The sequence below is a fragment of the Podarcis cretensis genome, assembly GCF_951804945.1.
Source record: "Podarcis cretensis genome assembly, chromosome: 13".
NCBI lineage: Eukaryota > Metazoa > Chordata > Lepidosauria > Squamata > Lacertidae > Podarcis > Podarcis cretensis.
Window position 1 is genome coordinate 35,386,479 of NC_137182.1, and position 13,549 is coordinate 35,400,027.

The 13,549-nt window shown below is 43.5% G+C and overlaps 1 protein-coding gene across 3 annotated transcripts; it reads left to right on the plus strand.

The window, feature by feature from the left end:
* The first annotated feature begins 370 nt into the window (after positions 1-370).
* On the plus strand, positions 371-13,241 carry LOC307201830 (prostasin-like). Of its 3 annotated transcripts, none has more exons than XM_079951299.1 (7): positions 371-423; positions 4,352-4,671; positions 6,155-6,175; positions 6,601-6,763; positions 8,068-8,342; positions 10,205-10,374; positions 11,455-13,241. In XM_079951299.1, exons 2-7 carry the CDS (start codon positions 4,611-4,613, stop codon positions 11,731-11,733), a joined length of 969 nt encoding a protein of 322 aa, XP_079807425.1. In that variant the 5' UTR covers positions 371-423; positions 4,352-4,610; the 3' UTR covers positions 11,734-13,241. The 3 variants fall into 3 exon arrangements, with proteins under 3 accessions (XP_079807425.1, XP_079807424.1, XP_079807426.1); XM_079951298.1 differs by lacking the exon at positions 371-423 and adding an exon at positions 2,108-2,135; XM_079951300.1 differs by lacking the exons at positions 371-423; positions 4,352-4,671 and adding an exon at positions 5,611-5,701.
* Positions 13,242-13,549: the final 308 nt, after the last annotated feature.

Sequence of the window (13,549 nt, forward strand, 5' to 3'; positions counted from 1 at the left end):
TCTTGACTCTACAGTAAGGCTCCTTACAACTGACTAAGAAGTAATACTGTAAAAAGTAAGTCAGTGAGAATGAGATTACAGGCATGCCAGTTTAATCTCTGTGCTGGTATGTTTTATCAGCCGAACTGTACTAGCCATCGGCCTTGACAATTTCAGTATTAAATTTCCATTAAACTATTCTTAAAGAACATTTAAGACATATTGTTTCCATCAAAGAATTCTGGGACCTATCATTTACTCCTCATGGAGCAACAATTCCCAGCTCCCATGATCCTTTGCAGGAGCCCCATGCTTTAAAAGTACAGTGTGGGCATGAACTATGTGCCCCATCTTTTCCATTTCTTTTGCCTGCAGTTCCCTTGCAGTTGAGCCATAAAGTGCTGTCATAGGAGTCCCCCCAAAAGTGGGACTCTTTTAATAGAGGTTGGTTGGTTGTTGTTGTTTTTCATTTCCATTATCACTATTTTTTTAAAAAAGAACTGTCTGTACTAAGTCTCTTTGCTAATCCCCTCCAGATATTTCCAACTTTTGGCTATAAGCATTTGTGCTGCACCTAGTAGGTGTTCGACCAGAGTATTGTTGCAACAGTCTTTATTCAATCTGTCCCAGACACCCCACAGAAAAGACTTACTGTTTTGTAATTAAATTAATGTCAGAAAAATCAGGTCCCAAAATTTGGCCACTGGTGGGCAGGCCCATCATAACTGGTAGTATAGGTTTTTCCTGGATCTGCAGCACCAACATTGAGAAGAGAGATTCAGGATAAAACAGGAAATCTCAGTCGTGGTAAGGTGACCTTTAAATAGTGTTTGTAGTTAAATTATTTCACAACATTTATATTGCCCTTGGCTATAATAAACCCAAGTACTACAAAAGGATTTACAAAAAGAAAATAAAAATTAAGAAGTTTTTTTAATGGTTTCCTGTATATGAGCTTAGCTAAAACAGAGAGAAGAATTTACCACATATTATTCCATCTGGCTAAATCATGCTTGGTATGTAGAACAACCTCCCAGCTTGTTTCCAACCTGGCAAAGTCCTCTCTGTCTAAGGCTATTAAAATTTTTATATTACTGTGACACCTGGACCCTTGCTATGTTCAAAGGCTGACAAGGACTTAACAGCTTGTTGTTTGATTGTATCTTTAGTTATACAGTAAAAACCTTCCAAATCTCTTGGGCACTTTTGGGTTTTTACGTTATTATTATTATTTTAACAACAACAACAAAACCCTTAAGCCAAATATGGAATTTTCTACCTCTGGTGCTAAAATAATTTGACCATCTCTGGGCACTATGCACATTGATGTGCAGCAGCCATTAACCCATGGATGTTTGCCTCTTAATTGAAATGATGTAAGTCAACAAGCACAACTCAGAACTCTGAGAACCTCAAGCAGTAAAAACTGTAGAAAATCTGCTGATTTCTTCTTTTCATATGAAGTCTTGGGAACCTCTGGCCTTCATTACCCCTAGTATCAATGGAGAGTGTGTCAATCTATTTCAGCTACAGCAGGAACAAAATAATAAGGAATAATGTTTGCTTATAAAATATCCCAATACATATTTCCCATATTAGTATTTATAGAAACTGTTCGATTTGGGGTTTTGTGGGGGTAAACAGTATTGAATCTAGCAGGTTAGTACTAGATGCATTATATAACATGCATTATTACTCAGAATAGGCAAGGAATTTGATTCAGTTCACATTTAAAGTCTACATTCTGTAGACACCATTCAACTCTCAAGTGATTATTTATTTAACCTACTTTTGGGGCTCTTTTTTTTTTTTACGTGTTTCCCTTCAGGGAAGGGAGGCATGGTGTATACACAGAGGCATTCCACCTTAGTTTTTCTTCTTCTTTTTCAAATCCCACCTTTGCAAAAACATCACTCTGTGCAAGTTGAGTCACATCCTTCACAGACAGCTGTTTTAAACAATTTAAAAATCAAAAGATGGTATCGAACCTTTGTTGAAACCAGGAAGCTAATATGTTTATTTTGAGTGATTAAGACATAATGCTATCTCACAGAAAGAATGCATCGGGGAGCTTTGTGTAGAGGATTTTTCTCTTTAAAGGCAGGAGCAAATCGTCAAATACGGGACTCTTATTGAACGGACCCAGAAAGAACCAGGTAGGAACAGCAATGGATGCTTGTATATTTGAAGATGAGAGATGGGTAGAGTTCAGAGATGGTACCAGAGCAGCGCACAGAAAGGCCGTTTACCTTCCCGCTGGAGCAGTACCTATTTATCTACTTGCACTGTGTGCTTTTGAACTGCTAGGTTGGCAGGAGCAGGGACCGAGCAACGGGAGCTCACCCCGTCACAGGGATTTGAACCACTGACCTTCTGATCAGAAAGCCCTAGGCTCTGTGGTTTAGACCACAATGCCACCCGCATCCCTGGAAGGCAGTGTACTCTCCTGCATTTGAGGTTTTTAAGCAGAGGTTGGATGGCCGTCTTACGCTGATATTCCTGCAATTGAGGGGGTTGGACTGTATGACCCTTGGGGTGCCTTGCAACTCTACAATTCTATGATTCTAATATTACATGGGGGATCTATGCTTGGATCTCCCCACATCATTTTCTTCTTCTAAAAGCAGCCGCAGCATGGGTGGGAAGGTGGAGCCCAGCCATTTCCCCCTACACCAGGTGCCCTGAAGAGAACAGTGAGGATAGTGAGATGTCTGGAAACCAAATCCTGTGAGGAATGGTTGAAAGTGCTTGGTATGTTTAGCCTGGAGAAGAGAAGATTCAGGGAGCCATGGTGGTGGTCTTCAAATGTCTGAAGGGTTAACGTGCAGAAGTTGAGCCAGATTTGTTCTCTGCTGAGGAGGAGGACAAACCTAGAACCAATGGGTGGAAATGCAACTTCTTAAGAAGTTCTACAGTGGAGCTGACTTCCTCGGGAGGGAACGGGCGGTTCTTTGCTCAAGGTTCATACAGGGATAAGTGACAGCCTCTAGCTGCTTTATGCTTTGGAGTAGGGGGTTAGACTAAGGTTACCAGATTTTTTTTCAACCTCAATGGATTTTGTATGGGGACTGAGTTGTAAATTCAGGGACTCTCCCTGGATAACGGGGACATCTGGTAACCTTAGGTTAGACTACATGACCATCATGGTCCCTTCCAACACAGACATTCTGTGGTACCCCTTTGTAAATCACTCCTCCCTTCCTAAGCTGCTCTTAGCTGGAGAGGGACAAATGTATCTCTACTATATGGATTTATTAAATATACACAAGGGTATCCAATCCCGCGTTTCCCAGGGATGCTTAGGCCCTAGCACAGGAGTTGAGAGTCTTTGGTCCTCCAAATGCTGCTGAACTACAACTCCCATCAGTCAATGGCCAGGGATGGTGGAAGTTGTTTTTCAGCAACATCTGGTTGGCCAAAGCTTCAGCACACCTGCCCCAGCAGGACTTTCAGAGGCATGGAAGGATAGTCTAAGAGGTTTCAACAGGGTTGTGCTTAACAGATGTGTGCACTATTTCCAGAATCAACTCCTACCACTTCAAAGCATGAGCCAAAAACCTATTTGTATAAAGGTGAAACAGCATCTTCAGATTGTATATTAAATCACAGACTTGCTCCACAGCCAAGAAAGGGGTTGTAAAGAAGTTACATAGAGCTTTATTGCTCTTATGGTCAGAGGAGTATTAAGATATGATCATGGGCTCTACTGCAGCTGTGGGAGGGAAGCAGTATCCTCTGCTTTAAGCAAAAGACTGGCAACTCTCTTTCCTTGTATCTACCCTTGGAAAAACAGTGCCTCTAGCTTTTGCCTTTGGCGATATTAACAGTTTTATAGTGAGTTGCTAGCTTTGTAATCTTTCAGTGTTCACGTTCCTCCCTAGGTAAGCTCACTTTTAGAGGCAACCTGTTTATTTGAGCATTCATCCTGATACATTTGAACAAAGTTTGTGAGGAGGAGATTAGATGGCATCAGCTACTTATTGAGCATTCATTTTAAATTTGTTTCTGGGGAGGTTAGACGATGTTGCATCAAGCAGTTGTTATCCCACACTTCCCAGGGCCTTTTGTATCCTGTTACTTTCTTTATCACCAGAAAAAAAGTTATCCCATCGCATTCCTTACTGCAAAAAGGCTCGGTTTTGGGAGGGAAGTAGCTCTTTGTACAAGGGCTCCAAATCCACTTTAATCGTACAACCTAAGTTTGCTAGCAAAAGATTGAATGCCACCCTGTAGGTTCCATGGGGTAGAAACATGCCGCCTTGCACTTTGTAAAAGTGTCATGCATATTGATAACACTAAATAAGTATTATCATAATCAACGATAACTGGAACAAAGTCATCAACATCATCATTCTCCTGTGCATCTATTAAGGTCACCTGAGCTCTACCAGCAAGTCTAGCAACACAACAGCTGGTGAAGATAGAAGATCCCAGATACAAGGGGAGATCAAGGATTTGCCATCCTGCTGATACCAAGAGGATTCGGGGGAAATACTTTTGGCCATTGATATTACATTTTGGGGCACAGATAACAAAAGAATTGAGATTGAAGCAGAGGATTTGTTGCTTGGACTCAGAGCAGAACCACTCAGGAGACTCTTCAGAGCAGGATTACAGAAGCAGCAACTACAATGTCAATGGTGCCCTTCTCGTTAGCTGTGTGGCTGCTTCTACTGCCTGTGCTGCTACAAGGTGAGTGATGGTGTGGGGCAGGGGTGCCAGCTTGAAAATATTGGGGACCCAGGTAAGCCCCACCCTGCATAATCAGTCACAAGATACAGTGCACAGACACCATTTGAATGGCAGTGCCCATCAACTTGGGAAGCGAGGTGGCCCCCTCAAATATTTTATGGGGGGCTGAAGGGACCCTGGTCCCTAGGAGTTGGCTTCTATGGTGTGGGGAGACAATGGAGGGAAGGTAATTGAGGATGAGAGAATCAGTTGCTTCTCAGAGGAGTCAAAATGGGAGTAGGAGAAAGCCAAAAAAGGAGATGCATGGTTTATAAGTGCAAACAAAGGAGTTTCTCACACACTGGGCTTTCAAGTGGAACTCATATTCCTTTCCGCTAGGGAGACAAATGTATGTCAGCAGATAGTGGCCTTGTTCTCATGTAATGTTCAACTATGGTTTATTAACTATGGTTTGTTAGCAAACTGTGGTTTGATGTTGGCTTAACTAGTTTAGCATTGCTTGTGAACCTGGATAGCGATTCTTGGTTGAAAAATGACAGGATTTTTTATCCATAGCTGGTCCTCACTCCCCCACCCTCTTCTACTCAAAGGTGTGCTCATTTGCCTTACCTATGGCTCTTTCTGTTTGACAAGTTGGACTAGCGGGATTTGAAATCCAAGTCTCTGTTTTCATTAATGTTCTAGTTGTTCTGGCCCATCTTTCACTGTGTTATAGCTGACTTGATGTGTGTATGTGTGTGGAAGTTTTTTGTTTTTTTGTTTTTGTTTTTGTTTTGCTCATGGTAATACTTGGCAACAGACAATTAGCCTTCTCTGGGCCCAAGGTTGGCCCAAGAGATGTAACCACCTGAGGCAAAGAACAAGATGGTGCCGCCTCCTTATTCCACATAAAGAAACCAACTGAACTGGCAGCCAAATTTTATTTCAACACTGGCCATAGGTTCACACCCTTCCACTGCATCTGAGGAAGCAGATCAGATTTAGTCCTGTGGCACAGAGGAAAATGGTGGGCTGGAAGGTGGGACCTCAGGTAAATGAGTTGAGGGCTATTGCCCCCTAGTATGTACAAGGCTGAAATTTGATAATTATGCAAAACACTTACTTACTGTACTTACTTACTTACTTACTTACTTACTTACTTACTTACTTACAGTACTTACTTACATAAAATACTTAACATGCTTCAAGACAGAGTCTTGGTGTTAGAAGCATGCTCCAGAGCTAAAGTCCCAATGAGTCTCTGTTCAAATTAAGCCCTGTAATAAGCTCTACCAATTTGGCTAGGAAAATATACTCATAACATATGTGTCACAATACTGTACAGAGCTGTATTCTTTTTTTAAAAAAAAATACATTGGTAACAGATTGTAACCTGGGCCTCTTCCTCTTTCTCCTACATAGGCACCTGTTTTTCAGTATTTGTGCTTCAGTGTCTCTTATATGAAAAACTGAAATGTTTTCCCTTCATTTCTGTTTTCTACAGATGCTGCCAGCTCTGAAGCAGGTAGGAACCCCTGTATATTTTGTCTTTCCTACTCACCAATTTCACAGGCTCATGGATGGGCTGAACCAAAGGGCAGTCTCATCAAAATGTAGGACTGCTACAAACCTAATGATCATGCAGACCTATTGTTAAACAGGAGCCTCCAGGCAGATTTAGAAATATACTTAATAAATAAATAAACAAACTGAATATTGCTTCAATTGCTTCAATATATGGTGAGCAGCCTTGCTGCAGTTAGAGGCATTATGGCTCTAAATATGATTGACTGGAAACCATTATCAATAACTGGAAATGTTCTTTAAAAGGTCGCATACAAATATTTGTTTTTTGTTTCAGGCAAGGCTTTTTATGTTTGTTTCTAGGTTTGCTTCAGTGCTGGTGTTATTGTGACCTATCTTTTTAAAACCTCTTTCCTTCTTCCACAGTTTGTGGAAAGCCAGCTCAACGAATTATGGGGGGTGAACCAGCTCCCTCTGATGGGTTGTCATGGCCCTGGCAAGTCAGCATTTTATATCGGGACCAACCTATTTGTGGAGGCGCCCTCATAGCTGAGAAGTGGGTCCTGTCAGCAGCTCACTGCTTCCCTAAGTAAGTTTCTGGTGTACCTGGCTGTGAAGGCATCATTCAGTTTCACCCTAGAGGCAGCTGCAAGGCCAAACTAATATTTTATGTCTAACACAGAGGGCATAAATGTGACACCCACAGGCACCAGTGTCCCTGCCAGTTCGCCCTATGGCATCCACAAAAGGTCTCAGCAAATAACATCTCCTGTCTCTTATAGATGTGGTGGCCATTTTGTTTTGTACCTCACAGCCCAGAGCAGCCATTTTGTGACTAGCACCCAAGCACTTTCTCAACATTCCCAATGTGCCCATTGGCCCAGAATGACTGCCCATGGCTGGCCTAACAGCTACTCAGTGCCTTGGCCTTGCCAAAGCAGAGCCTGACAGAGCAATGAATAATAAAGTTAAAGGAAGCAGATAGCTGGCAGAAGGTATAGAGTGGGGCTGGGGGATCTTTTTCAGCCTGGAGGTGGTTGGGGCCAGAGATGAATGTCAGTGGAGCAACAGCAGCAGCTTTCACCTTTGTACAGTAGGCTACATTCAAGCCATGCAGCTCTGAATGCATATTGCATATTTTAAAACATGCAAATGGAGACAAACATGCACTGACAAGCATAGTTCTGTCTATGCCTGAGCAGTAAATTGTTCAAACTCCAGAGCCAAACTCAAATCACAAACTTTATAGGCTCAAGTTGAATGCCATTAAGGTAAAGGAACCCTGGACGGTTAAATCCAGTCAAATTTGACTATGGGGTGTGGTGCTCATCTCCACTTTTGTACTATTGTGTCATCTGATTTCTGCTGACCACCTGATTTGTGAGGGGACACGTCAGAAATTATGCCAGTAGCTTCCTCTTGGAGGTAAAGAGAACAAGGTCAGGGATGTAAACCAATGGCCCTGTAGGAGCCCAACCAATGGGAGCTGGGCTCCTACTCCCATCAGCCCCATCCCATGTGGTCAGTGGCCAGAGATGTTGTGAGTTTAAGTCCAGCGTCTGCAGGACCAAAGGTTCCCCATCCCTGCCCTATAGGCTGGTTGCAAGAAATGGCAAGGACTTGTGCTTATGCACAATTTAAAAAACCCCAGAGGGAAGGCAAAAATGAATGGGTGCTAATGAATTGTCCGGCGACATGGAGGGGTCAACCTGGGGTCTTCTGCTTGGAAAGAGCTAGGACTTTTTCTCCACTGGGTTGCTATGGCCCTAGTCTCCCCTTTAAACTAGACATGTTGACATGAGACTGAATTACAAGGTCTAAGGGCACTCACCTCTTGGAGACCAGTTTGGCAAAGATCTTGATGCATTTTGCTCTTGTTTTTTTCACTTACAGCGTCAAGAGCCAAACTACCCATTCTGATGTGGTGCTGGGTGCCTATCAGCTCCTGAACACTTCAAGTAACACAGTAACATCTGATATCCAACAGATTATCCTCCATCCCACCTATGACAGTGATAGCTCCAGAGGGGATATTGCTTTAGTAGAGCTGAAGTCCCCTGTGAGTTTCACCAAGTACATTCTTCCCATCTGCTTGCCAGAGACCTCTGCAAAGTTCTCAATGGAAGAAAGCTGCTATGTGACTGGATGGGGAGATATTCAACCTGGAGGTGAGGAGATGGAGAAGTGCTTTTTGAGGTTCTCCTTCAAGCTCTGTTTACTTTCATGCCAGCAATGTACACTGCACTTTTATAGGGCAAGCTGGCTCAGGTGGAAGATGCTGGATGATGCAGTTGAAATGCTGCAGGATAGAGGCGGGTATGATTTGCAGCCAGGAGTAGCCAAGGAGGTGCCTTCCAGAAGTTGTCCACTGTAATTCCCATCATCCCTGACCATGGACAATAATGTATTGGGCTGATGGGAGTTATATTCCACAACATCTGGAAAGCATCACAACCTCCAATCAGCCCAGTGCTGAGGCCTAATGAATCTTAAATGGTAAAGTATTGCAGAGACAAGGAGCCACTGTAAAAAGATCCTACCCCTAAGGGTTATAAATACCTGCAAACCATGAATAGGGCCTCAGGCTGGGTATGAGGAGAGAAACATCAAAAGCAGGACAACAAGACCATGGATTACTTTAAAGACAAAGAGTTTTTGCTGGACCTGAGAGTGAACAGGAAGGCAGTAAAGGGAACTAATCCGAGAATGCAACTCACACCGACCACCACTATGTTATCTGGTGCAGCCATTACATACCCGACAAGTGTCCTGGGAAAAACCAGTACTTCCTATTTTGTCCTGTGAGAGCACATTTTGGGTTCCGTAATCTTGCACGATTTCGTGCCATGATCTCTCCTGGAAAGAAGTGCTTTTTCAGGTCAGTAATATCATGCAGTGCCCCAAAACATGCATTTTGGGGTGTCAGGCTATTGTGTGACAGCACAGCCCTGAAAAAAGCATGTATTTTGGGCTCCGTGATCTCACGCAGGTCACATGACTCGCACAGGAGCGCAGCTAGGAAGACACGTATCCCGGTTTTAGGACTCAGCATGTTGGAGGGTATGTCATTAAAGCAATGAGATGGTATCTACAGGCCTGAATTTGAGCCAGGCCAAGCCAGAGCTCAACTTCCGGGCTGCCTTGTAATGGTAGAAAAATGGCCTTCAGAGCCATGCATTAGAAAGAATGTCTGTGAGACAGAATGTCTGTGAGACAGAGTGCCTTTTGATAGTGTAATCATGTTACTTTGTTGCAGCAAACACACACACAGAGAGAAAGAGAGGGGGGGGAGCCAAGTGCAGCACTTTGAAAACTAGCAAATATATTTATGGCATAAGCTTTTATGGAATTGTCCACAGAAGCTTATGCCATAATAAATGTGTTAGTCATTAAGGTGCTTCAAGACTCACTGCTGCTTTTATTAACCACAAAGTAACTACAAATGAATAGGGCATATGAGGAGGCAAGGTTTGAAATCCAAGCATGCAACTTTCCAGCACACCCTTGGAAAATGGATGGAGCCAAGGGTAGGGGATGGAGAAGTTGTAGTCAAACAACTTCCAGAGGGTCGCAGGTTCCTTATTCTCCAAGTTAGAGTTTCACAACAGTCTGGAAGCTAACAGTGCTACCACTTTTCTCACCAGTAGATGGAGAAAGTGAACCCTCTTATACAATTCTATAAGCAGAGCGGAAGGAAAAGGCAATCAGCTGGCCACTTAATCATACCTTATTATTGTCCCTATTGTTGTTTTTTATCAGGAATTGATGTTAAAATGCAGATTTCTTTCTCTGTATGCTGTAAAGTTTCGCACATGTCTGGGCAGTGCTTTGCAATATCTCAGAAACCAGTGGTCAGGGGAGATGGACGTAGACACTATTTGCTTTTGCCTTCCTCCATCTATATTAAATGCAGAATGGACAATGTAAAATAGGCAGCTATTGGAGTATACATTGGGGTAAGAGATATAATTGGGATGGGTGGCTATCCACCTGATCACATCCCTAATGATACATTTGCTTCCTCTTACAGTGGAATTGCCACCCCCACTAACCCTCCAGGAAGTGAAAGTGCCACTCATAGACCGAGAAAAATGCAATTCTCTCTTCAACGCTACCCAACATGAACCACAACTCCATAATCCGGTCGGCCCTGGTATGATCTGTGCTGGCTACCAAGAAGGGGGCAAAGATTCCTGCCAGGTAGGATGCTCCGTAAGTGTGGTTGGCTGTGGTTGGCAGGAGCACCCCAGAAAAGGAGGGGACAGGCTCCAAAGGTCTAGCTCAGGTATGGAGAACCTGTGGCCCTCCAGACATTGTCATCCCCCAGATCATTGGCTCTGCTGGCTGGGGCTGATGGGAGTTAGAGTCCAACAACAGCTGGGAGGCCATAGATTTTTCCATCCTTTGTTTGGTTTTATTCACAGGGCCAGCAGTTCAGAAACGTAGCCTTCTCAGAAGATGAGTACAGGCCTACTTAAATAGACCTGACATGAAAATGCAGTATGTCAGCCTTGTATTTTAGCAGTGGGGTAGTAGACATAGATGGCAAGGCATTACATGCAAGCTAGTGAGCAGGCTGGCAGAAGAGTGCTCCATCTCTAATGTGTGTCCACCGTAGAAGCCAAAAGGTCCAGGCCCTGCATTAAAATACAGTGGGCTGCTGCCATAAGGACTGAGCTGTTTGTCTCTCCTCTCCTGGCCCACAGCAAGCATACATTTTTGCAGGCCCACAGCAAGCCAACATACATTTTTGCAGGCCAGTAACATTTGAAGACTTCTTTACAAAGCTGCATTATATATTCATTAAACTGAAACTGAAAGTCTGGACCAGGGATAGAAGGATCTGTCAATTTCAGCTCTCAGCATTTTAGTGTGAATTTCTCCCAATAAACACAATTTCATTTGCCGTTTTGGCTAATATACATGTCTGTGCAAGCAATATTTTAATAATATATGCATCTTTGTTAACATTGCTTAGTTGTAGAACTGAATCACAAAATTCAGATATGTGCAAATTTCAATAGATAGATGTTTCAGTTCCCATATTGTTTTGGGAAATTCAAATTTGGTCATTTCAGCCTTATGCATAGTTTCTCCTCCATACCTTAGCCATTTCTCCATTACCGTAGTCTAGCTGGGAGATGGTTCCTGAACTATACATGAGGACAGGACCAGATCTGTAAAGGAAATAAGCATAATCTGTTTTGAAACCAGTCTCCAAAACCCGCTCTCAGGAGGCTTCCTGTAACTGTGGACTGACTCCTATCTCTCTCTCCACAGGGTGACTCCGGGGGACCCTTGGCTTGCCCATGTGATGGACATTGGGTCTTGGCTGGGGTTGTGAGCTGGGGGATAGGCTGTGGCCGCCCTGGGCTCCCTGGTGTCTATTCTTCAACCCCTTTTTATGCCACTTGGATCTCCCAGCATATACCCAATATGACCTTTGTGGTGTGTGGAAAGGGTGGGACTACAAGTGGGAAAAGTGAGGTGAATGGCAGAGAACAGAATTCCCCAGTTGTGACACTCCTCCTAGTGTTTTTTGCATTGACCCTTCTATGAGAGGCTCCTCTCTTTGCCTTCAGCCCATCTACTAATGGGTTATGTGGAATTTGTTCAGAATTTGATCACAGGTGCATTTAAATTGCTGTACTGATCAGTATTGATTTAAGCCCTATATTCTCTGACAATTTATTCAACCGAGGGGTCTGGTTTGGGGACGCAAGAGGAACACAGGCCACTCACTGCCTTATAGCAAGACAGGCTGTCAGTTCATCTAGTTTAGGATTTTATATCCTGCCTGGCAGTAGCTCTCCAAGGTTCTGACAGGAGCCTTTCCCAGCCCTACTGGGAGATGCTGGGAATTGAACCCAGCAGTAGAGCAAGCCAGTCAGGTGACTGGGGTGGCATGCATGCTCTGCGCTCAGAGGCAGGGCCAGCCGCCCGTGGGGGTGAGGTCAGCTGCCTACGGGGCAGGGCCAGCCAGAACAGGATGCTCCGTGGGACCTCTGAGGAAACTACCTGCCTTCTCCCACTCAGCCACCCTATAGCTGAGGGGGAGGCGGCGGGTGGACCGTTTGGGGCAGCATGGAGTCTGCAGGGGCCCAAGTCACTGCATCACTCCCAGGAGAGACACGTGGCTTGGGCATGCTGCAGGCCCCACAGTGAGTGCCACCTGGCATTTTGTCACACACACAATCCAGTGGTGACACCCGGGGTGGCGCACCCCCACCACACATCCCTTCTTCCACCCCTGATTGAACTTAAGACCTTCTGGATGCAAAGCTCAATATTCTTTTAATCTGATGAAAGAATTAAACGATGTGGTAAGAAGCTGCAAAGAAATATGGTGCCCAGAATAGTGGGGTTGTAATTTATCTTCAATTCAATGTTATAATGTTAATTCAGATAATTTTATACTTCTGCTTGTTTGTACTTGATCAAAGAATTGTTATATGGTATTTATAAATATTTGTGAATATTTTCTTGCTATTACTCTTTATATAAAGTTGCTGTATATTTTGCTCTCCTGAACATGTTGAAAGAAGTACCCAGAAATACCCAGGATTATTAAAATGAGCAATTGGACCAACTTTCTAAGGGGGGGGGTGCACACATACTTTTGAGGAAGTACCTTCTTTTGGCACTTTCTACATCATATTCTAGAGAGCATTCAAAATATCTCATAGCCCACTGGTGGTCCACAGGCCACAGTTTGGGAATTCATAGTTTAGGAGAATGTGGAACATCACCTGAAGGAGTAAACTGACACTTTCAAGATGCTTCTCTAGAAAGAACGTTGAGTAGTTTTCTGGGCGCATCAACACTACCTGTTTGAGACACTCTTATACCACTTTAACAGATATGGGTTATTCCTCAAGAACGCAGAGAACTGTAGTTTATTAAGGGTGCTGACACCACACAACTACAATACCCAACTCCCTTACCAAGCTATGATTCCCAGGATTCTCCATTACTGTTAAAATGGCGGAAGAGCGCTTTAAATGTATAGAGTGGGTGTAATTGTTTCAAAATAAGGATATCCTTGGGATTTCTTCTCAGTGTTGCTGTAAGCCTAGCTCCTCCTTGTTGGGGTTTTATTGTAAAACTTACACACTGATGTAAATAAAAAGAAAAATGAAGCATATTCGTATTTTACTATTTCCTATACATTGTATATTACACATCGAATCCATTCCTGTGTGATTGATCTCAGTTGTTTGTGGCGTACTCTTTTATGTTGGGCTGGCAAGTGGGCATATTACCAGCCCTTGCAATAAAGCTGAGTATCAGTTGTTGAGAGAAAAATACCAAGAGAAGGAAAGGAGAATGGGAAAGTAAGTAAGTGGCTGTTTTGCTTTGGGGTGGGGTATACTAC